Here is a 23,710-nt window from a genome sequence, read left to right on the forward strand (position 1 = left end):
GTGATGAGGAGGGGGAGGAGGACAGGAGGGAGAAGCTGAGCTTTTCTCCTCTCTCTCTGCCTGGGTGGGTCATCCAGCAGTGGTTCGCCTCCTCTCTGACTCAGGCGCCCAGGGCACACACCCAGAGGGTCCAGCTTTAGTCCGGTGACCCTGACCCTGACGCTGGAACTCAGGTACACCACCTCCGTTGTTGCTGATCTCTGGATTACCTCCCTGCCCTGAGTCTCATCTCCTCTATCAGCTGGATGACCATTTCTTTGAATTATTTTCCCTCTTGTAAACATCTGAAGGGGTTTTTGTCGTCCTGGATAGATCCTGACTCACACCCTGATCGAGGTGCTGGACTGAGGGGACCAGCTGGCAGCCTGTGATCCTGAACTGAGAGAGTCTAGTGATAGCTGGGCTCTATGTCTCAAGGCCACATGTTGGCCACAAACCTCTGTCTGGCCAGACAAAAAATGCTTTGGAAAAGGAGCACGCTTTTCTCTGAGGTTCACAGCAAAGAGACAGGGGTAAAATGACCACAGTTGGCATCCTAATTCCATGACCTCAGAGTGAGAAAAATTCATCATCAATCATTAGCTACAGAAGTGTTTCCCAAACTGTGGTGAGGATAGTAGATGCGTGGAATGCTAATAGGTATTTTGGTCGGGGAAAGGGTTTTGGAAAAATGCTAGGTTAAACAAAGTTAACCAGATTTCTTTACAGCAAGGCTTAAGTAACGTGCATAGCAAATATCTTAAAGAAAAAAAAAAAGAGTTACAGTATGCGTTGTGCGACAATCCCAAATTTTATGTGATCAGAAAACATAGTATCTTGTGGATCTAATATTTCCAGGAACATTGTTCTAGAAATGCTGGTCTATGGTATTGGTGCAAAGGCTCTTTTGTGACCATCTAGGTCTTTCATGGACTGGACCTGACCCCTTCTCCACTTTACCCTGGGTTAACTCTCCTGTCCACGCTCCAGTCAGGCGACAGTCCTCGGCACTCAACCATGCCGTGGAGTTCCAAAGCTCCTCGCCTTTGCGTGAGCTACTCTCTGCCCTGCTCCTGGGGAACTAACTGCTCCTCCTCTCATAGTGCCACATACATGCGTCCGTTCCTCGGAAACTTCCCCTTTGCACCTGGGCGGAGCGATTCGCCTTGCATTCGGATGCCTACCACCTCATACGACATTCTACCATCGCAGTTACCACGCCTCAATGCAACTCTCTCTCTGCCCCACACTGTCTTTAAGCACAGCGATCGAGTCTTAGGCACGGTGTGTGCGAGCCAGTGCCCAGGGCAGGGTGGTTACTGGCCAAGTTTGTGGGGGGGGGCAGGGAAGCGTTGTTTGTCCCAAGAATTTATATTTCTTTTTTTATTTACTTAATTTATCTCTATGCCCAGTGTGGGGCTCAAACTCACAAACCTGAGATTAAGGGCTGCAATGCTCTACCAACTGAGCTAGCTAGGCACCCCCAGTACACCAAGATTTTAAATACTTGTATCATTTTCAGCTAGCAAGGCTGGATTATAATTAAATCTCACATTAAATCAAATAAAAGTTCCATTGTTATGATGCTCCCTCATAAGTTAACTTTATATGAATGCAGCTACTTTTATGATGTAAATAACTGATTTTTTAAAAATCCTAAAATCAACGGACTATCAAGAAAGTTCAGCACCCGGATTAACACTGCCATGACAAAACTCACCACTAGGTGTCAGCCCAGGAAAAGAGGAGGGCGGGCTGCCCTTTCAAATGTTTTACTTTTTCATCCAATTATCACCACAAGTATCAAATATTTAAACAACAAAATATTAGGCAATTAAAATTATCTATTAAAGGAATGTTTTTTTAAAAGACGTCTAAAATTTTGACATTTCCCCTTTGCAAAAGAATTTATAAACGGTGTTAGTTTAACCTGTATTTTTCAAGAAACATTTGCACAGATTGGAGACATTGACTCCTAAGAGGGAACCAGCTCAGTTTGCTTCTGAAATGCCCTCAAACTGTACGTAACATGGACCATATGGTAATCACCGTTGCGGCAAGTGGTCAGAGGAAAGAGCACGGTTGCTAGAATCAGACAGATGGACGGTCCGAATCCTGGCTCTGCCACTTCTTGAAAAAGTGACATGACCTTTCTTAGCCTTGGTTTCTCATCAGTAAAATGGGGACACTCTCTCCATATGGGGGCTGTAAAAATCAAATAACGGACAGTCTAGCATATAACAAATGCTTTATACTGTTTTCTTTTAAGACTTCAGGTCTTAATGATTTACTTAACAAAGCTATGTTTCAGCTCCCAAACAACTAAGGACATTATAGGTAAGGACTATTATAATGTCACTCCCTCCACAGATAATTATTAAGCCCCTTCTGTGTATCAGGCTCTGTGCCAGGGATACATGAGTAATCATGACACTCTGCTGCCTTCCAGAGGTTTCTATTTCTTTGTGAAAGGGCAATGCAAGACTGAATGTGATACAGCCGGGTATTTCTGAGAATACCCACATCCCACAGAAAGTTAGCGTGGATGCGTGTCTGGGAGGTGGGGAGAGGGAAATAAATCCACAATGTTATCTTCTAATCATCACAAACACCATAATGTCCTCCAGAGAACAAATCCATCATCACTCTGTCTTAGGTTACTGAGCCACTACTGTGTGCCAGGGGTAGAAGAATGAAGACAGAATCCTGTTCTTAAGCTCACAGTCTGCCTAGTTCATGGAGCCACAGCTCACTGTTGCAGGCTCTAAATTGTCAAATGTTATCACTGCTTGGAAATGGATCAGAAAGGTTTCCTTTTCAGAGTCTCCACAAAAAAGTAAAAGACCCTAAAGTGAGATCATTTGACTTAAAACTCCAATAATAGCAACCACTTCTCTTTGCTGCTGCTTCCGCAAAGATACAGTATTGAAAACTGAGTTTATTCCATTAACACACGCACCTCTCGAATGCTCCCAACTAGAACTGAGCATTTACTGCACGTGGCGATTTCGTGCAGGGGGATCTTCTGCAGACCCTAACTGCCTGTGGTTAGCTACCAGGTAGCTGCTGGGTTGTGCCTTTGTTTTACATTTATACATTCACAGTATGGTGTTTGTGTCACATTCTTCTTCTCACACTCTAATGGAGCTGCGTTTTGTTTTGCTTCTTAAACTAAGCATCTCTATTACGTAACACTGGAATATGACCACTAGTCTTCCCGATGCACAGCATGGGAAAACAGGTACCATTCATTCATTTGTCCATCTACACATTCAACAAATATTTAATGAGCACCTGCTAAATATCAGACTATGTGAGGGACCCCATGGAGTACAAAATGTGGTCCCGTCCTATAGGAACAAAGTAAGAAAGGAGCCAGGATTATGATGGGAGATCAAGTGGAAGCACAGAACTCCTCCTGGGTGGTCTAAGATACACTCGCTGTGGTTTATTTTTTCAAGTATTTTAGGACATACAGGAATTTCATTTTGGTCATATTCAGTGATGCTTTTCGAACTCATTCAGATAAGCTCGGTCATCGTGTTTAAGAGGATTTCCTTCCAGTTCTCATCTTCTTTAACGTAAGGACCTACGTTGTCCTTGGGCAGTCCAGAGCAATGGCTCTCAGGCCAGTGAGCGTTTGTGGTGTGGCTTCAAGATGCCAGCAACATAGGGGTCCCCGCCCTGGGAGGTGGACCGTGGAGATTGGGGCCAATATCGAATGACGGTCATCTTCTCCCAAGAGGCAAGAAACGTTTGAATGAAACAGAAAAAAATATTAGCTATATTTTCTCTTGCACATTTAAAGAAAATCGACTCTAATGTATTTCTTAATTTTAAACCCTTGGTACCTACCACCCCCGTATTTGCCTGTAAGTGCTGGTGAGCAATACCATTAATAATTATTTCCTTCAGTATTCATTTGATATTTTGTGTCTTCTTACACATCCTTTATGTAGCATTTGAGATAAAAGCCAAACTTTCAGTTACTTCAAAAGACAGGAATAAATGGGCCGGAATCTCACTGTGTTGTGACTGGTTTCAGGTAATCTGACACTTAAGCAAGAATGGACCCCACTGTTCCAGAAGATGGCATTCTCCTCTTCCTCCTTTACTCCCTTGACCCAGGAATGGTCGTCACTATCATTTAGTTAATATCTACTGTCAGCAGAAACACTGTGCTGTGCTTGACATACATTACTGCTGTTTTTCTCAGCAGTCCTGTAAGGTAGGCATTATTTGCATTTTACAGCTGAGAAAACTGAGGCTCAGAGAAGTTAAGTGGTTTCCAAGGTCATCTTCTGGCAGATGACAGAGCCAGGACAAAAACCCAGGTGGCTCAAGACATCTTCTGTCCATCCCACTCTGCCTCCTCGGCTGCTCAGACCCACGGAGCTACAGTGGTGGTCCCTGGGGTCCCGGAGGTGGTCACACCTCTCCTCTCCCTGCTTCATTCCCAGGGTTGTGATCTCGACCTGGGATGAACACTACACGGAGAAAAAACGGTGACCAGCAAGTCACTAGCCCCTTCTCTAGTCCACTCAAGGTTCCTCTCGTCAATGCATCTGTGTAGCTCAGGACTGTAGGTTTTGGCTTTAATTCCCTATCTGCTTGCCTAAAATAAACTGGAAAAATAAAATCTTTCACCAACTTTTCCTACAGAATATTCATGGGTACATATCCATGCTTCACAAACACACCACTGTCCGCTTAAAGACAGCATGGGCTCTGTGTGGAAAACAATTTGGTGGCTCCTCAAAAATAAAATTACCATATGACCCAACAATTCCACTCCTAGGTATATACCCAGAAGAACTGAAAACAGGGGCGCCCGCAGATAGATGCACAGGAATGTTCACAGCAGTATTCACCATAGCCAAAAGGTGGTAGCCACCCAAGTGTCCATCAACAGAAGGATGGATAAGCAAAATGGGGTATGTACATATATACGGTGGAATAGCACTTAGCCTGAAAAAGGGATGAAGGGCTGACACGCGTTACAACGTGGACGAACCCTGAAAATGTTACGCTGAGTGAAATAAGCCACACACAGGAGGACAAAATACGGTCTAATTTCACTTACATGATGTATCTAGAATAGGAAAATTCATAAAAAGTAGACGAAAGGTTAGTGAGGGCTGGTGGTTTGGGGGAATGAGGAGCTATTGCTTCCGGGGCTCAGAGTTCCTGTTTGGGGTAATGAAAAATGTTGAAAACACATAGTGATGGTGGTTGTACAGTATTGGGACTGTCCCTACCGCCACCGAATGGCATTAGCGATGGTTAAAGTTAAAAAATTTATGTTACGTTTTACCACCAAAAAAAAAAAAAAAAAAAAAAAAAAGGAAGAAAAGAGAAAAGCGTGGGCTTGGAAGACAGACGTGGGTTCCACGTCCAGCCCTCTACTCCCAAGCTGTGTGGAGAATCTGAGAGTCAGCACAGAGGCGCACACACCGGCCTCTTCCGGGCTTTCTCCTCCCCCACCACCCCCGCTTCCCTCACATCCTGACTCTTGTCTTGCAGTACACATTGTTTTGAAGGGTCCTCAAACCTTTTTTTAGCACAAGATGGAGGCATAACTTAGTAACACCCTTATATGTGTTCTGGGTGCCCTCCGCTCGCCTATGTGGAGAGCAGGCCGCTCACACCAGAAAGCGCTCTTCATGCTTCGCCCCCCCCCCCCCCCCCAGCTGTTAGACGGGGTCAGTGCAAACGTGGTGACGCGCTGGCACCCCGTCAGGTCCCTGCATCTCACTTGTATTTCTTCTACTCGGGAGCCCTCGAAATGGTGTTTCAGAGCTTTATTCACAAAGATGTTCGGCGCAGTATTAACTATAGCGTTACAAGACTGGAAACGACCTAGAGGTCCGATGTGAGTAGTTCCAGAAATTATGGTAGCTATGCCTGAAGGAATGCTCTGCAGCTATCCAGAAATGCGTGGGAGGTGATGTTAAACGGAAGGGAAACAAACTTCTCACTTAGATTTGACAGCAGCTATGTAGACGCTTTGCAAAATGAAAAAATAATTTAAGAGAATATTACGAAAGGTGGTTGAGGTAGTTGGGCTAGTTCAGTGGGACGGTCATGACGTTTTAATTTTTCTGGTGTCTAAACATTCTTCTATTTTCTGGCACGCTGAAATAAACACACACACAGTTGCGCTTTTTCGAAACCATGAGATCAATGGTGTCACTCAACCAGGACACAGATATACGTGGTGTTTTTCCGACCCGTTCCGACACAGCCTCACCCGCTCATGCTTGAAAGCCAGGCTATCAATCTGCTTTCATCTTAACTTCTCCGTCTTTAAGGGGTTTTTTAGGTGGATAAATATGACTCAGCAGAATCACGTGCAAAATCAGGGGCTGTAAGGTGGATGATGCCAGCATACCCACAGCTGATCTGGAAGCTGGGCCTCTTGGGCTAGACGAAGCGAGCAGGATGCCGCCCTCATGGCCTCCTGCAGAACGTACAACAGTGATGCTCGCTCGGTTCACCGCCTCCACCCCAGCGCCGGCTCCCTGAGGGCAGGGGCTGTGCTCCATTCATGGGGAGGGGGTGCGGAGGGTCTGGCTGGCAGGCTGGCCCAGAGAGAGCCGCACCGGCTTGCCGAGTCAACAACTCTCATGGCGCTCCATCTAAACCGGCCTTTCGGCAGATGACCAGCCCAGAACAGGAGGCGTCAGTTTTGCTCTCTAACATTTACCAACACGCGCAGCGGGCCCGAGGGGGGAACGGCTACTTTCAAATGCACTGCCTTAAGATGACTCCACGTGTGAGCTGCGAGAAACTCTGAACGGGAAAAGGGATGAAATGAAAGCACCCAATTCTCTGTTGGAAAGTTCTTTAAAACTGAGGCCACTGTAGTTCGTCTTCCACAGGGAGGGTGGTAGGGTTAGTCTCGTTCAGATTTCACGATGATATAATTTTAAACAAAGGAGTGTGGCAAAAGTAAGAGTCTTAAAAATTCATTCGTTCGAGGCAAATTCAAGAACCACACTGCTATCACCTATCCTCGAAAAGTTGCAATCTTCCACCAGGCACAGAAAGGATCCTTGGGCCAGCAATTAAAATCATTTGTCTTTCATCCCCTTCTTGCCAAAAAGGACCCCAGCCCTAACTAGTTAATCCCTAACACACACTGCTCCTCCCAGAGTTGCCTGGCAACTGCTAGGAGGCGTGTCAGAGAGCAAGAAAGGCCTAAATAAATGAGCTGGAGCCTGGGCCGCCGCTTGACATGGATAAAGGGGGTTTTTCCGAACGGGGCTGCCTCGCTGCTTGTGGTTCTGTCCTTTAAGTGGAAGAGAGCAAGTTGGCGTGGCCGATACTGTTAAATATCTTGGGCCTTGCGTCTCATATCCTCTGGGTGACTGAAAAATGGGTCCCGTGATCTGCAGACACCCTCCCCTCTGCCAGGTAGCACCAACCTCCAAAGCCTCAGAGACAAGGCAGGATGCGGCGGGTTTGTGTGGAACACCCTGAGCACAATCCTGGCCTCATACACTTCTCTGTTTCTTACTTTCTTTCAACCGTCCTGCCACCTGCTATTCCAGAACATACTCATTGATGCCTGCACTGTGTCATGCCCCGGGCCCAGTGCTGGAAAGGCAGAGACAGAGTCGTTAACACGGAGCATGAGGAAACCAGAACAAAGACAGGCAAGAGGGTGTGGTGGAAGGAACCTGAGTTTTGGAGTCAGGCCGACCTGAGGCTGCCTCCTGGCTCTACTGCTCACCAGGAAGTCACCGGCCAGCTGGGCCTTTGTTCCCGCACCCCCACCCCCCACCCCCGCCCTGTAAAATGGATAGTAAGGGGGAATTTGTAGGGAACTGTTGACATCACAGATGTGGACCGACTTGGGGATGAACCGGGCTCCAGCCTCGTGGGAGGCCGCCGAGCAGGTAGACTTGGCTCTAACTGGACACCCTTGGTGTCTCAGTCTCTGACCCTTGGGAGAAAGACTTCACGGGGGCCCTGAAGAGACACTGCCAGGGAGCCAACGCAGGCCCTCCTGGCCGGCCACAAGCACACGGCAGAAGGCATGGACGGGAGCAGCCTAGCTCTGGCATGTGGCCGGCCTCAGCAGGGGGCTGCCTCCCTCTTCCCTTCCGGGCAGGGGAAAGAAAACGAAGCTCGAGATTCCCCAGCCAGCTGCATTTTGAAATTTTTCCAGTAGGAGAGACAAAAAAAAAAAAAAAAAAAAAGGCCAAAGAGTTAAAAGTCTCCAGTGAGCTCTGGGCCCCTCAGCCTGGGGCTCGCCCTCCTCCCAAAGCCAGGGGGGCACCAAGGGGCACAGCAGGAGCTGGCCGCCAAGCAGAGTAGAAAGGAGCACAAGTCTAGTCTGTCATGTCTCGTGTTTTAAAAAACCCAAACGCTGTGACTTTGCGGTGACCCAAGTCCCCCAACTACGCGGGTCGGCCCAGGGTGGGAGGCCGCCACACCGTAGCAGCGTGGTGGTCACTGTGGGCATGCGACAAAGTGGCCATAGCAGACAAGCCACAGGAGCTCCCAGTGGCTGGCTGTGCCCTCCGTCCCGCGGGCTCTCCTCTGCCATCAGCCATGGAATGTTCTCCGCACACAAGGCTGCTGCTTGGGCCCTGTGCTGCAGTCTGCCTCAGAGGCTCTCCCCTCCAGGCTACCGCCTGCTTCTGGCCACCAGCTTTCTCCCCTCCCCTTATGTATCAAAGGCCTCAGTGTACCCCGGTCCTTTGACTGAGTGAATCCATGTCAGGGATTCTGCCTGAGGAAATGATTCAGCCCGTGCACGAAGATTTATATAAAGATGTTCATCACAGTGTGATTTAAAATGGTGAAAGGTTACCGACGATCGAAAGAACCAGCGTTAGGATAATGTGGTGGGCCTCGGAACGGATGGCAGCCTGTGGGAACTTGACACAAGCCTCAGACACTTGCCTTTTTAAAGAGCCCCACAGGTGATTCTGATCCACACCAGGGTTGAGAACCACTGGGGTCATCTGATGAGATATGTGCCACCATTACAAATGATGTTTAAGAAGAGTTTTTATATAATGTGAAAAAATGCTTGCAATATACTAAAGGCATAACCAAATTAACTGGGAACTGGACAGCCTTGCCAGGAATATCTCAACTGTCTGAAAGTGAAAAACCAAAAAAACAATCAGAATGAAACAAAAAGGACCCCCAAACCCTAAAGCCTAGGTAGAAACATGCTAACACGTCTTAATTCCAGATGATGGGATCACGGGTGTTTTCTCATTTCTAGTTCTCTGTTACTTTAAACTTTTTTTTTTTTTAAACCAAGAACAGGTGCTATTTTTATAACCAGAGAAACAACTAAAAGACAAGTGGCCCCAGGGAGGTCATCCTAACCTCCCTCTCAGCACTGTGCTGACTGCCACCCAAGGCACCATTCCCCACGCCACCCCCATGTGGCCGGTGCTCCCTATCCGTCATCCCTTCTTGGGCTCACATGTGCTTTGCAGTCAATATTTTAATTAATCCCCCAAACAATCTTGCATTGAAAGTGTTGTTATCCCATCTTTCGGATGAGAGGAATTGCCTAGAATTAAATCTATGGTTCAAAAACCATCCAGGTAACATGGTGATGATTCTTGGCCAGAAAATTTTAGGCCCTCTGGCTTCCCTCCCAGCTTTCCAGAAAAAACCTCTTTGGGAGCAGATGAATGGGACAGAAAGCACGACAAATCTGCCATATCTCACTGATTCTAGGATGCAGATATCTTCACACAGACACACACATCTCTGGAATCTGGATGTGTCTTACAACTGATGGCATCCAATTGTCATCGGCAGCACCCTTTCCTGTTTCGTAATGGTACCTAAAGTAAGGGTGCATTTTACGATCGAATGGCAGCTGAGACTCCACGAAAGGTACCATGTTTACAACCAAACTCGTTATCCTATCCTCAAAACGCTACTTTTAGCGACTATGTAATATTCTAGCAGATGGATATTTTTAAATTTATTTAACCAGTTGCCTATTCGGAACACTTAGTCTGTTTATGATTTTACCATGATAAATACAGCTACTGGGAACACCTTTGCATTAAGTTTTTTCTTTTTCTACTTATGGGCATCATCATCTTCTCCCAGAAGTCTTGGGAAGCATTTTGACGTTTCTTGCCCCATAATTTTTTATCTTTGCCCTTTATTTTTTACCTTTGTAGACCCCATCTAGACATTTCTTCTTCATGGTACCTCTTCCCGGTGTCACCACCAGAGGGCTCTCTTCTGAGTCCCCCTGACGGTCTCCTGGTCCTGCTTCCTGTATTTACTGTTCAAACATATCTCTGCTGAAAAACTAACATTCCCTACAGGGTGAAGTTTACACTTGTAGTCTAGCATCCCAGGCTCTGTCAAATTTGGCTCCAACCTCTCTCCTGCAGCCCCCTCTCCTTACCCAAACTCACGGCCCCAGACAAAGTGGCCGTGAGGGGTACTGCCTCCAAGCCTTTGCTCGCTCAGTTAACTCCACAGCCACCACACCAACGGAGGCTCTTTCTTTTTCCAAACCTAAACCATCAGACCCAGGTCAAGTTTCACCTTCCCTATGAAACGTTTTATGGCTTATTTGATCCTTATAACCATCTGGGGATGCAGAATGATAGGTATCCTAATCCTCATTTCACAGGTGAAGACACTGAAGTTTAAAGAGATTAAGTGGCTCGTTCAAGGTCGTACCGCTTGGAAGTACACAGCCAGGCTTTGAACTCCAGGGCTTCCGTCCTTAAACCCAATGCCTTTTAGAGCCAAGTGCAAAGTACAACCATAAACTTCTTCTGAGGAGCAACTTGTGCCCAGATCATATATCCAGCAATGCCTACCAAGATTCAACAGCCTTCGGATTCTCGACACATACACGACGATAACGAGATCGTTTTAAAAGTGGAGACACCGCACGTCTGTCAGTTCCCAGCAACACAAGGGAAGGACCGGGCCAGTTATCCCATTCTCCTTCTAAGGATGGGAAGACAGCCAAATTTTTCTTGAATTATACGGGCGCTCAAATCAGCCCTAAACCTGACTGGTTTGGTTGGGCCCGAGGTCAGGACACAGAACGAGAGCTGCCTCGCTTGGAGACCAGGAGGCAGACCTAGAGAATGTGCTTTAACTAAGGGCTTTAGAGGACCCCAAGGAAGTCGTTCACAGGAAGCACGAAGAGAGTGCATCCCTTATGTTACGTGACCATGACACTGCCTGAGGCTGAGGCAGCTCAGCAAGTGAGGCCTCAGTGCGAGACGGGAGACAAGGAACAGGAGGCTGGTGGCACGAGGCCGCCGCTCCCTGACCCCCACTTTGCGGACAGTATGTCCTGGGTGAAGGGAAAGCAGGTGTTTGCTCCTATTCTGGGTCTCGCTGAGACACATGACCGAATCAAAGTGGTAAAAAAAATAAAAATCTTAACATATAACTGTGGCTCATGGGGAAGCATAACCGAGAGTCACTATCAGAGTTTGCACATGAAATGTACCGTCTGACATATACTCACCTGCTGTCATTTAAGACAATAAAATACTACAAGTTAAAACAAAAGACAGAAACAAACAGGCCTGGCCGACAGACAGCGCAGCCTAAGCTGGTCCCTCATCCCCACTCCGACCGGGGTCGGCTGCCATCACCCGCGGGCTCAGGATGAAGGGAACTCTGTGATCCTGACAGAAAAGGGCTGTCGGCAAGGTTGCCCTCCACGTTCTCTCCTATACAGAGTGACCCAGGTCCCCAAGCCAACTTCTCCGTTCTCCTTGGCCAGGAGTGGGCCGGGTAGAGGGGTATTAGATGAAAGCTTCCCACTGAAGCTGGGACAGTGGTACTTTCTTTGGTTTGACCCGATGTCTTGATATCTCCACAATAACTTCTCACCTCACAGGGCAGGCGGGGGACATGGATGAGGCAACTGAGGCTCAGGAAGGCTGAAGGGCCACGGAGGCGGGTAACACTGTTTCCCAGTCCTCTGCACACTCCACCTTGGCCGCACCTAAGAAGTGAATCCCCAGGACACCTTGCTTTCTCAAGGGTGGAGTAGAGGCCCCTTTAAAGGAAGAGGGCACTGGGACAGAGAGGGAAAGCACAGGCTTTGGGACTATCCGGCTCCTCCACTGGTTAGCAAGTCGTGTTGCTTCTCTGAGCCTCAGTTTCCCCATTTGTTAAGTGGAGAGGATCCGCAGTGAGAGCAGGTGAGTGTGAGGTCTGGGCACCGTATTTACATGCAGCTGGGGCTACCCGGGAGGGGAGGGATCTTAACAGTCACAGGGGCAGTACGACCTCTTTATGCCAAGAGGTAGGGTGAGGAGAGGGCGCCCTCCTGGCCTCACCACTCTCACACACACACACACACACACGCACTCTTCTAGGTGAATTCAACAACCAGATGAAGAGCTGGCTTCTTGTGACCCCTGCGGTACATTTCTCAGCCCTGACCAAACATGGATTTGTAAATGCCAAGAAGCTACTCACCGGCTCAATTTTCAGAGCGTTTCGGTAGCTGCCAAAGAAAGCGGCCTGGGCTTTGAGGAAGGCCCTGGCCACACCATCCCCCGTAGTTGTGGAGACCTTCTTCAGCCGGTTCTTCAGTGAAGAGATCTGGTGACAGAGAGAGAGGAGACACAGGTTGAGGGCAGGGTGGGAGCATGGCCAGCTAAGCCCAACACGCACGGAGCTCCAGCAATTCCCCGGGCGGGGGATGGCTTTCATATCGCCGCTGCTGGGAGGACAAAATTGCATTCAGTATTAGGGTAGGTTCTCCAACTGGAATAGAAGGTCGTTCCTATTAGAGGGTATCAGATAAGAACAAAAACAAAACCACTTTCTAAGTAGTTTCAATGTACCAGGTAAGTGCTTTCACATCAATTTTCTAATTTAATTCTGTCAACAATCTTGCAAGGAAGGGATTAGTGTTCCTGTTTCACAAGGGGGAAAGAGTCTCAGAGAGGTTAGAATACAGGTCTAGGAACAAATCCAAGAAGTGGTTAATTGGAATATGAATTGAAAGTCTTAGAATCTGAGCCCAAACCACACACATTATCTTGGTGCCAATTCTACTTCCTCTTCAAATTACTTACATATTATTACTTACTTATATATTAGAAATAAATGGCTTATTTAGAACATACAATATATATCTCATACCTCATACTCTATATGTTAAATAAGTATATTAAAAATTGTTTATCAAATGTATACAAATATATGTATAATATAAATTATTATATACTTCATACTCTGAAGAAACAGTAGCAGCTTGTAGATATTTTCTCAAGAGATTTTAAAAAATAGACAAGAGGGGGCGCCTGGGTGGCGCAGTCGGTTAAGCGTCCGACTTCAGCCAGGTCACGATCTGGGCGGTCCGGGAGTTCGAGCCCCGCGTCAGGCTCTGGGCTGATGGCTCAGAGCCTGGAGCCTGTTTCCGATTCTGTGTCTCCCTCTCTCTCTGCCCCTCCCCCGTTCATGCTCTGTCTCTCTCTGTCCCAAAAATAAATAAACGTTGAAAAAAAAAATTAAAAAAAAAAAAATAGACAAGAAAGCCATGGAACTGGGAAAAGCCGCCAGAAATACTTAGCATATAAATGTAAGCTATAAGGTCTTACATGGTGGCTAGAACTACATTGCAAATTTGACTTAAGGGCCTCCTCGTGGTCAAAGCAAAGAGAGAAACACGCGTTGTGAGATTCTTTGCATCCATGTATTACAAACAAACCAGCCGAACAAATGAAAACACGTTTTCCTGGAAGTGGGAACTAAAAGAGATTTTTCCCTGTGAATCCTCAATGCAGGAAAGACTGTGTAACATGGTGGCTGTTGCCCCCAATGACAGAGACAACATCAAGCTTCCTGGTCTGTTTTGAACATGCTTTCCGTCCCCCTCAGGATGCCACACTGCACAACTTCCGGGCACACCATTCACACTGTGTTCCATATGAAAAGTACCCCGGGAACATGGCAATGGGGTAGCCTTGAGTCAATGGTGAGCAGGACCAGACATGGGCCCTGCCCTCATGAAGCTGACATTCCAGTAAGGAAAATACCAATCCGTGTGACCTTGCTACTGTGATGTGTGTATGACAGAGCTCACTAAGGAGGTCAAAGAAGGCTTCCTAGAGGGAATCAGGCTTGAACAGAAATCTAGAGGGTGGGGGCGCCTGGGTGGCTCAGTCGGTTGAGCATCCGACTTTGGCTCAGGTTACGATCTCACAGTTCGTGGGTTCCAGCCCCGCATCAGGCTCTGTGCTGACAGCTCAGAGGCTGGAGACTGCTTCGGATTCTGGGTGTCCCTCTCTCTCAAAAATAAACATTTTTTAAAAATTCTAAAAAAAAAGAAAAAAATCTGGAGGGGGAAGTATAAGTTGGCAAAGAGGGGAAGGAACAGTACCAAACACAGGGGAAAAAAACCCGATGGTGAGAAGGAGTTCAGCGAATAGAAAGGACTGTGGGTTCCGTGGAGAGAATGGTGGAGAGTATGGCTTAAAATGAGGTGGGGGGCGGGAGGGAGGCAGAGGTCAGAGGTGCTGTGAGTACGTTAAGGAGTTTTTTCCTTCTTCTTGAGGGAAATGTAAACCTAATGACGGTTTTTAAGCACACAGGTGACATTTCAGGAAGGTGTATGGGCTTAGATGTAGGACTATGTAATGGCCTGACATTATTCAAGAATAAAATAGAAAAATTAGATGCAGGTGGCCCATGAATCATCTACAAATTTTAATATGAATGAGTGATGCTCATTTTTCTGGGCATAGGCTCCACAGTTTTCCTCAGATCCCTAAAGGTGCCTGTGAACCTAAAAATATTAAGGATCCCAGATCTGGGATAGATTACATAGACTTTAGAAATGCTCCTAGAACATTATTTCTTATTAACAAGCTTCTCATAAGGGATTTTTTAGTGGTTTATGAAGATATATTTTACATACCATAAAATGCACTCGTTTGAAGTATATAGTTCAGCCGTTTTTAGTATAATGACAAGGTTGTAGAACTATCACTATTATCTAATCCCCAAATATTTTTATCACCCCCAAAAGAAACTCATCTTACCGTCAGTTACTTCTCATTCCCGACCAGTCTCCCCCACCTCCCTCCTTCACCCTGTCCTACGTACCCAGTAATCCCCCTTCTTTCTCTATGGATTTGCCTATTCTGGACATTTCACATCAATGGAATCATACAATATGCGGTCTTTTGTGACTGGCTCCCTTCACTTCGCATCACGCTCATTATAAACAAGGTTACTCCATGTTGTAGCACTTATCAATACTTCATTCTCTTTCACAGGTGAATAATATTCCGCCATATGGACATACCACGTCTTATCTATCCTATGTATTTATCTAAGGAATGGGCACCTGGGTTGTCTCCGCATTTTGGCCATTACGAATAACGCTATGGAGACAGCAGAGATTTTGAAGAAACTGAAGGGATAAAAAAATCCTTTGTTGCCAGAGCCTATGAAGATGAGCTGGAAGGGCACACGAAGTCATGGAGCGCTGTGCTTGGCACACAGTAAGTCACCATGGAGGGCTTACCGAGCCGAGGGAAAAAAATCCCATGCTGTTGCTAATGGGGCGTGCTAGGTGTTTGAGCAGTAAACTGAGCAAAGGTCGGGCTACGGCTGATGTCCTTCTCTGGGAAGTCAGAAGCGATGGGAATATTCACGGGGTGGGGGGTGGGGGTGGTTACCCTCTCTCTGCTTGGAAGTAGGCCAAGGAAAACAGTTTTCCTCTAGAAGGAGTTCTGAGTATGTCTCAACACCTGGGAGTAAATATCCCATTGATGGTGACCTCTCCTGTTCTGGGACACATAAGCCCCGCGCCAGTCGTGAGAGCCCATGAAGAGCAAGGCAGGCCACTCGGCACCCAGGCACACTCTGTCACGGACTTTCAACTTGAAACAGCAATGTGAAAAAGAAACATGCTTTATTAAAATGTTAAAAAAAAAAATATATATATATGTATATGTATATATATATTATATATATATATATATAATATATATATATATACATATATATATATATTGCCCACTTCCCACCCTCCCAGTAACAGAAATGCTGCCTCTCCCAGGGACTAGGGTGACATTTCCATCCTTTGAAATGGTGCACGCCACTGTCACTCTCCTAGCTCCTCAAAGGCCTTGGGCCACCTGTGCTGCAGATTATTCCTCACTTAACCTTCCCCGGCCTTTCCCTTTCATTCGGGAGGTGTTTAATTACCTTGGATTCACAACGCTGCACTTCAGGTGAGCCTCTCCTAATGGCCTCATTATCATTTTACACAAAGAAGTCGTTGCTGATTGTAACTGAGCAAATACGAGTGTGTGCCTTCCCGCCTGCCCCAGCTGGTCTGAAACCAGCCAAGTGGTCCTGGGCTCTCGCTGCCCCCGTGATCACTTAGGCCAAGACTTCGGAAGACCTCTCCTCACCCGGCAACATGGAGAAGCTTCTGTCAGCACTTCCAACTTGGAAACTTCAAGCATATGTGCATCTGATAACCGGTGATAGCATTTTGTCCTTTAAATAAAAGCGAGGGCCGATGAAGGCTTAACATAACCCACAGTCATACATCTAAAACTGAACTTGCCGGGAGTACTCGCGGGGGTTCTGGTCAAATCATTAACATCGGGGTTCGCTGGGCATAATCTGGGGGCGATGGAAATGCTGATGAGGATGGCTTCCTCCTTTAATGAGGTATCGGGAGGAAGACAGAAACAAACAGAAGAGGATACTAAATCGAATGCATCAGCTTCTCTCCCCCCCACCCCCCATCCCATCTTGGTCACTGCAGTGTCACCCAGCTCCTCTTTTCCAGGGACAGAGGCAGATGTTAGATTCCACACTTCCCCTTCCTCACCCACTACCATCCTCCACCACCCCAAACAGGTACCAAATCCGCCCTCTCCTCTCCGTGCCCATGACCATGGCACTGTGCCATCCAGCTCCATCCACCCTCTCTGGCCCAGACTGGTGGAGTAGCTTCCTAGACGAGCTCTCGGTCTCCAGTGTCCCCTCAGTGCCACCCACCCACAGCTGTCCCAGTAATGTCAGAAACATACGAATCCAGTCACTTCAATCCCTCCGTCAAAATCCTTCAACGCCCCCACCCTTGGCCATCACCACCTGCAGAAAAACATCGCAATGTCTCAAGAGTCGTTGTTGACACTCTGCTCAACTGGCCTCACTTCCCTCAGCCCCACTTAACATACATTGGACGGGTGGTGAATTACTATCCAGAAGCCTACACCACTGTCCAGCCCATACACATGGTGACTACTCAGACAGCGTGGTCTCTTGTCCCTTCCTTTCCTTTTTGTGAACATCTATGCACCCTCTGAGAGAGCATCCAGATGCCCATAAACGGGGGCCAAGGAAGTAAATTATACCACATCCTCACGATGAAATATTGCATAACTGCTAAGAAGTATGTGATAGTAGTTGAACTGATGTGAAAAGATGTCCACCAAATACTGCCAAGTGGGAGGAAAAATGAAAGTTGCGGAGCAATATATACAGCATGAATCATTTAAAAATTTATATATGCATATACATACATATATGCTTATATATGTAGTAAAAATCTAAAATGCCATGTATCAAACTTTAAGTATGCAGGGATGCTTTTGTTTTCCGTTTTATGCACTTTTGATTGTTTTGATTATCCTTTATTAAAAAGCATATGTTCCTTTTATAATAAAGAATTTAAATGAGGTATTTTTCCTTAATGGTCAAATGAAAGATTGCCCTGGGTTAAGGGAAAAGAGGGAATCCAGATGTCCCCTCATCTGCAAAGCCTTCCCTGACCCCTAAAACAGGGTTAATGACACCCTGCTGAGGCCGCTTGGACCGCAAAGGTGAACTGGGGCTACCACGTCTCCTGCTCGACTGAGTTCCCAGAAGGGCCAGCAGTGCTTGGCTGGTGTAACCATTCCGCCCTTGCTGCTACATGAAGGAACAGGCAAAAGAATGTTTTGATATCCTAAGTGGCATTTCCAGGGGCTGAGCCATTCTGCTTGGAGGAAAGTCTAGGATCACATTCTTCAAGCAGACTGATCACTACAAGAACCTGGTCTCAGTTGGGAAGGACTGGGGGAGAAACAGATACCCACCCATTCCCCTTCTGCAGAAAGCCACCACTTAGATGCAACCAGAACTGCAGGGAAAACGAACCTCCGGATGCTGAAGCAGTTGAGGCGGACAGCCAGCCCAGTCTTAACACTGTAAATGCAACATGTGCAATGACAAAAGCAGTATTTCCCACCCCACCCCCACCTCCCACCCCTGTACCGTGTTCTTGCTTCACCTGGTCACTGAAGGCTCTACCTCACAGATCTTGATTTCACCTGCTTCTCTGTCCCCATGCACTCCTCAGGTGGCAGGGTAGCCTGACTCACCAAATTTTAAGATCAGAAACCTGGCTTTCCTACTTTCTTAACCTTTCTGAGCTTCCATTTCCTTTGCTGTAAAATGATGTATCTGCAACCTACTTACGTTGTGAAGATTACAATATAATGGGCGTAAAATGGATAGTGGATGTAGCGGATAGCCTAATTTGCTTTGGTATTCATGCTTCCTCTTACCTGGACTATTGCGACCATCTTTCAATTGGTGGCCCTTCTATTTTCACCCTGGTCTCAGACAACCTTTGCGTGAACTTGCCTTTCTAAAACAAGAGGCTACATCATATCACTCCCTTCCTCTAAAAGTTTTGATGGCTCCAGTGGTGCTGGGTGGCTCAGTCAGTTAAGCCTCTGACTTCGGCTCAGGTCATGATCTTGTGGTTCTTGAGTTCGAGCCCCATGTTGGGTTCTGTGCTGACAGCTCAGAGTCCGGAGCCTGCTTCAGATTCTGTGTCTCCCTCTCTCTCTGACTCTCCTGTGTTTCTGCTCTGTCTCAGTCTCTCTCAAAAATAAATAAACGTTGAAAACAATTTTTTAATTTTTGGTGGCTCTATAGTGCCCACATAATCAAAGTCCAAATTTCTTAGCACAATATTCAAGGCCTTCTATGGGCTCGGCTCAAGCTCCATTTCCAACGCTGCCTTCTAATGAATTTCAGAGGTCTCCAAACCACCCCTAAGCCTGGGATATTCTTTATCCTATTCTTGAACAAAATCCTTTCATTAAAAAAAAAAAAAAAAGCTCCTTTCTGTGACACCCTCTGTCAGAACAAATACCTCTTTCTTAGGGCATAGTAGCTTACTCCTTCCATTGATCCTAATCTTCGCAGGCCCCATGCTGGAGATGTGCCGGGAACAGGTGCGGATGGCCAGGACCCAGTGCAGGAGAGCTGTCTGTAGTCAGGCTCCCCCAGAAGAGCCACAGGCAGCTTGCTACTACTCCAAAAGGGGCTCTCGGGTGGTATATATCATCATCCTCGTATTCAGCTTTCTGAATAACCAGTATTTTTACATATCTTCTTCCCCACCAGAATGAAGATAACTTATCAGCGCTCAACAGATAAAGGTTTCTTTTTATTTTACTTTTTTTAATGTTTACTTATTTTTGAGAGAGAGAGAGACAGACCGACAGTGTGTGAGCGGGGGAAGGTCAGAGAAAGGAGGAGACACAGAACTCGAAGTGGGCTCCCGGCTCCGCGCTGTCAGCACAGAACCCAACGCGGGGCTCGAACTCACGAACTGTGAGATCATGACCTGAGCTGAAGTCGGACGCTTAATCAACGGACCCACCCAGGCGCCCCGGATTTATTTTGTTATTGCTCGGTTGCAACTTGTGGGCAGGGAGGCAGGAAGGTGGAGATAAAGACGGCCCACGATTCACCTATCCCCCTCTAAGACGCTCCTATCCACTTCTGACAGGAAAAGGGATCTACAAAATACTGCCAGACGGGGAAAAATGCAAGTTGCTGAGCAGTATAGATGGCAAAAATCGAAAGCGCCACGTATCAAGCATGAACTATGCAGGGATGCTTTCACTGTCTATTTTATGCACTTCTGATTGTTAGGATCTTTCAGTAGCATCCCCACTGCTTGGAGGATAAAGACTAAAGTCCTAGCCTGGCCTGCAAGGCCCGGGGTGATTGGCCTCAGCCTCTCTCAGATTCGAGGCTCTGCATCCCCTCCATGGCGTCCACCCTCTGGACTCCAGTCACACTGGCCTCCCGTGCACCCCAAGACCTCTGGTGGGCCTGCTCCTCCGGAGTGCTCCCAACACCATGACCCCCTCGCCCACAACCCAGCGCTGTCCAATAGGCCCGTCTGCCAATAATTTATTGCTTGTGTCGTCTGCTGTGGTAGCTGCAACTGAGTGCTCGAAATGCTCCTGGTGTGATTGAGGAACTGAAGTTTTTATTTTATTCCATTGTAATCAATTAAAATTTAAATAGCCACATGCGAATAGTGGCTGCCGTACTGAACAACGACCCATCATCCTCCAGGTCTCAGCTCAAATATAATCACTTCCTGGGTCTGACCCCTCAGAGTAGACCAAGGTTCCCTGTCACATAGTCTCCTTGTACCGTTCCTTCAATGTGAAATGGTGCATGTTGCAACAATCCCATAAATGTCTCTTTTCTATTAGGCTGGACGTTCTAGGAAGGCAGGAACCATGACCATCCTCAGGGCTGGCACAACACTTCAAGCAGAGAGTTTTAACAAGTCTGACTCAGGTAGCCTGTGCAAGGGGCCCCACATCTCGCCTTAACTGCCCAGTGTTAGAAATGAAGTCAAAAGGGGGCACCTGGGTGGCTCAGTCGGTTAAGCGTCTGACTTCAGCTCAGGTCATGATCTCCTGGTTCAGGAGTTTGAGCCCCATATCGGGCTCTGCGCTGACAGCTCAGAGCCTGGGGCTTGCTTCAGATTCTGTCTCCCTCTCTCTCCGCTCCTCCCTTGCTCACACTCTGTTTCTCTCTCTCCAAAACAAACATTAAAAAACAAAAATTTTTTTTAAATGGCCTGTAAGGACCAAGCCACATTGATTTTTCCTTTCCTGAACAGACTGGATATCCAGGCTGCTGTAAGATCCCCCGCGCAATGTCTGGGTCTGGAGAGGAGAGAAGGAACTATTGCCTTGTTTTCCTATTTTCAGGGACACAGATACATTGGCTCCCTCTACTACCTTCACATGGGCAATGAAAAATGGCAGTGTATCTACCAATGCCTTCGTTCTTGCCTCAAATTTGAAGCACAAAGTCTTGATGTGTAAAGGCAATCCCACCCGACTGTCTGAAACCAGGAATTCATTAGGAGAAAGGAAGAGGAATTAGTATTTATCAAGCCCCTGACTAGGTACCAAACACCATGGCAGGTGTTTTCATACCCAGCATTGTATTAAAGACGTTACAACTGGGGGCGCCTGGGTGGCTTGGTCGGTTAAGCGTCCGACTTCGGCGCAGGTCATGATCTCACAGTCCGTGAGTTCGAGCCCCGCGTCGGGCTCTGTGCTGACAGCTCAGAGCCTGGAGCCTGTTTCAGATTCTGTGTCTCCCTCTCTCTCTGCCCCTCCCCTGTTCATACTCTGTCTCTCTCTGTCTCAAAAATAAATAAATGTTAAAAAAAAAATTAAAAAAAAAACAAAAACGTTACAACTGGGCTAGACAGGCATGGTTATCCCCACTATATAGATAAGGAAAGTGAGCCACAGCCCCATGTCACATGGCCAGACCAAAGTCAAGCCCAGGTCTGTCTTACTCCAAGTCTGTGCAACTTCATGGATTCTCACTGCTGCCAGGATTTCTTAAGACCAGCAAATTAGATTTGTCCTTGATACTGGTTTATTTCTTCCCCAACTTAAATCTATCTCCATTATTGCTTCCTCTCATTCCTTGTTTTTCTGTTTCTTTCTTGAGAACATGGTTGTACCTTGACCTCAGTTGGCTTTAATTGCTTCTTCTGCATCCCATTTTCCCCTCAAAGATCCTGGTTCTCCATGGGGGAGTGGAGACCGTGCTAGTTACGTGGAGCTCCAAGCAGGAGCTGGCTATGACCCTCGGGGCCCAGGCTGCTGCTCCCCTCTGTCTCTCTCCTGACATCTCACTGGTTGAGCATTAAGTCCGAAAGTTAGAGGCAAGCCTTACAATCTAAGCAGTTTTTGTTAGACAAAAGGATCAATTTTCATTATGTGAATGGCTACTTCACTATACGCTATAATGGCTTTGTTGAGCATCTTAAGAACTATCAAGTCCTTAAAATGCCACTCTTGGAGTAAAAAAGTAGAATTTTGAAACAAAAAGGCCCATTTCCACTATCTGCCTAACAATAGTGCGCCACAGACTAGAGCCCTCCAGCCCCCCAACCTCATGCATTTAATCTAAGTACCCTGGCATTTTAAACTGAAACACAGAAGCAACAACTTTACATTCTTCTACCTATTTGTAATCTTCTTCTTCTTCCAAAAGCCCCCCCTTTTTTTTTTGCCCAGAGGAAGTGAAATTGTCTTTGTTTTCCCTATAAAACAATTTAGCTTTAACACACACACACACACACACACACACACACACACACACACACACACAAAATTAATGCAGCTGAAAATCCTGCCCAAGCTAAAGGAGGCTACAAGCAAGAGCTGAGCTCTGAGTAAATGTGTATTTATATTATTAGGTGGTCATTCAATAAAGGGATTATTTCTAACCAAATATGTGCATGCGAGTATGCCTATATATATACATGCATCCGGGGAGTATTTTAAAAGAAGGGTTTTCTCCCCCATACTTCTGGCAGTTTAGGTTTAAAGGTCAGATTTAAACTATCACCATGTTTCACAATGCAATCTGTGCAGTGCCGCGTAATGAAATGGTTCAGTAAAGGTGCTCGTGGAAATTCTTTTAATTAGGTCTAAGGCTTTTCAGTTGTCAACATGAATAAACCAAGAACCATTCTCTTGCAAACACAAGGCACAAAATACAAATGTAAGTTACCTTTGAAAAAACAGATACACACTTGCAAAAGGGAAGTTGTACGTTTTTTTTTTTTTTAACAACATATTCTCTGCCGATTTTTTTTTAAATGCCAACATCTTTCAACAACAAAATGGACTGCAAATCAAAAATAAAGGGGTTGGTCTATTTTTAATGAACCAGGACACTAATGCCTGGTTCTAATTTGAAGTATTTGCAGGAAGACTAAAGTTAACCATAACTAAAAATGTTGATCAAGAGATTAATGACGTTCTTCATGGGCAAAAGCCATCTATCCATTTAACTATAATTAATTCTATAGATCAGCGGTATTTCAGTCAGACATGTGAACGTCTCAGAATGACTCCTGCAAATTGAATGATATCTATTAAAAATGTACCAAAAGGCACTTTTGCCCTCACCACCACTATCTGAGACCTAAAAGATGAGTATATCACAGCAGGAACATCATCAAGACTCCTGCCTTTCAAAGCGATGTTGACAAACGAAACTACTCGGACTGGGAATCTTTAGCCATCAGTTCAAAGCTAAATCTAGGGATGGAAATTCTCAAAATGAAAACTGTAAGAACACGGTACCGTTGCTTGGGGAAGCTGGATCATATTCACACTGAGCTCTGATGGAAAAAGCAAAATTAAATAAACAATTCCAAGTACCACCAGCAGCTCAGATTTAGATGGATGGATACAAAGGTGCTTGGTTGCTAAAAACCAACTGGCTTTTGGACTTGAGGAAGAATGAGGCAACTCAAATGGAAGGACCGCAGCATGTAACATGCACGTGTAATGAATCAGTGCGTTGATCGACCAATGAATGAATGTATGTCTAGCAAACCCTGAGCATGAAGGTACCATACCCAAAAGTGTGTTGA

At 46.4% G+C, this 23,710-nt stretch overlaps 1 protein-coding gene across 11 annotated transcripts in view; it reads right to left on the bottom strand.

The window, feature by feature from the left end:
* DENND1A (DENN domain containing 1A) overlaps positions 1-23,710 on the bottom strand; it is a 515,742-nt gene that overhangs the window by 143,319 nt on the left and 348,713 nt on the right. For all 11 annotated transcript variants that reach the window (XM_086683990.1, XM_086683987.1, XM_086683986.1 and 8 more), the window contains one exon: positions 12,436-12,561. In XM_086683990.1, the coding sequence (XP_086540116.1) occupies positions 12,436-12,561 (126 nt within the window). The remainder of the gene's footprint in view (positions 1-12,435; positions 12,562-23,710) is intronic.

This window comes from Puma concolor, chromosome D4, assembly GCF_028749965.1.
Source record: "Puma concolor isolate L17-30 chromosome D4, mPumCon1.1.hap2, whole genome shotgun sequence".
In the NCBI taxonomy this organism is placed as follows: Eukaryota; Metazoa; Chordata; class Mammalia; order Carnivora; family Felidae; genus Puma; species Puma concolor.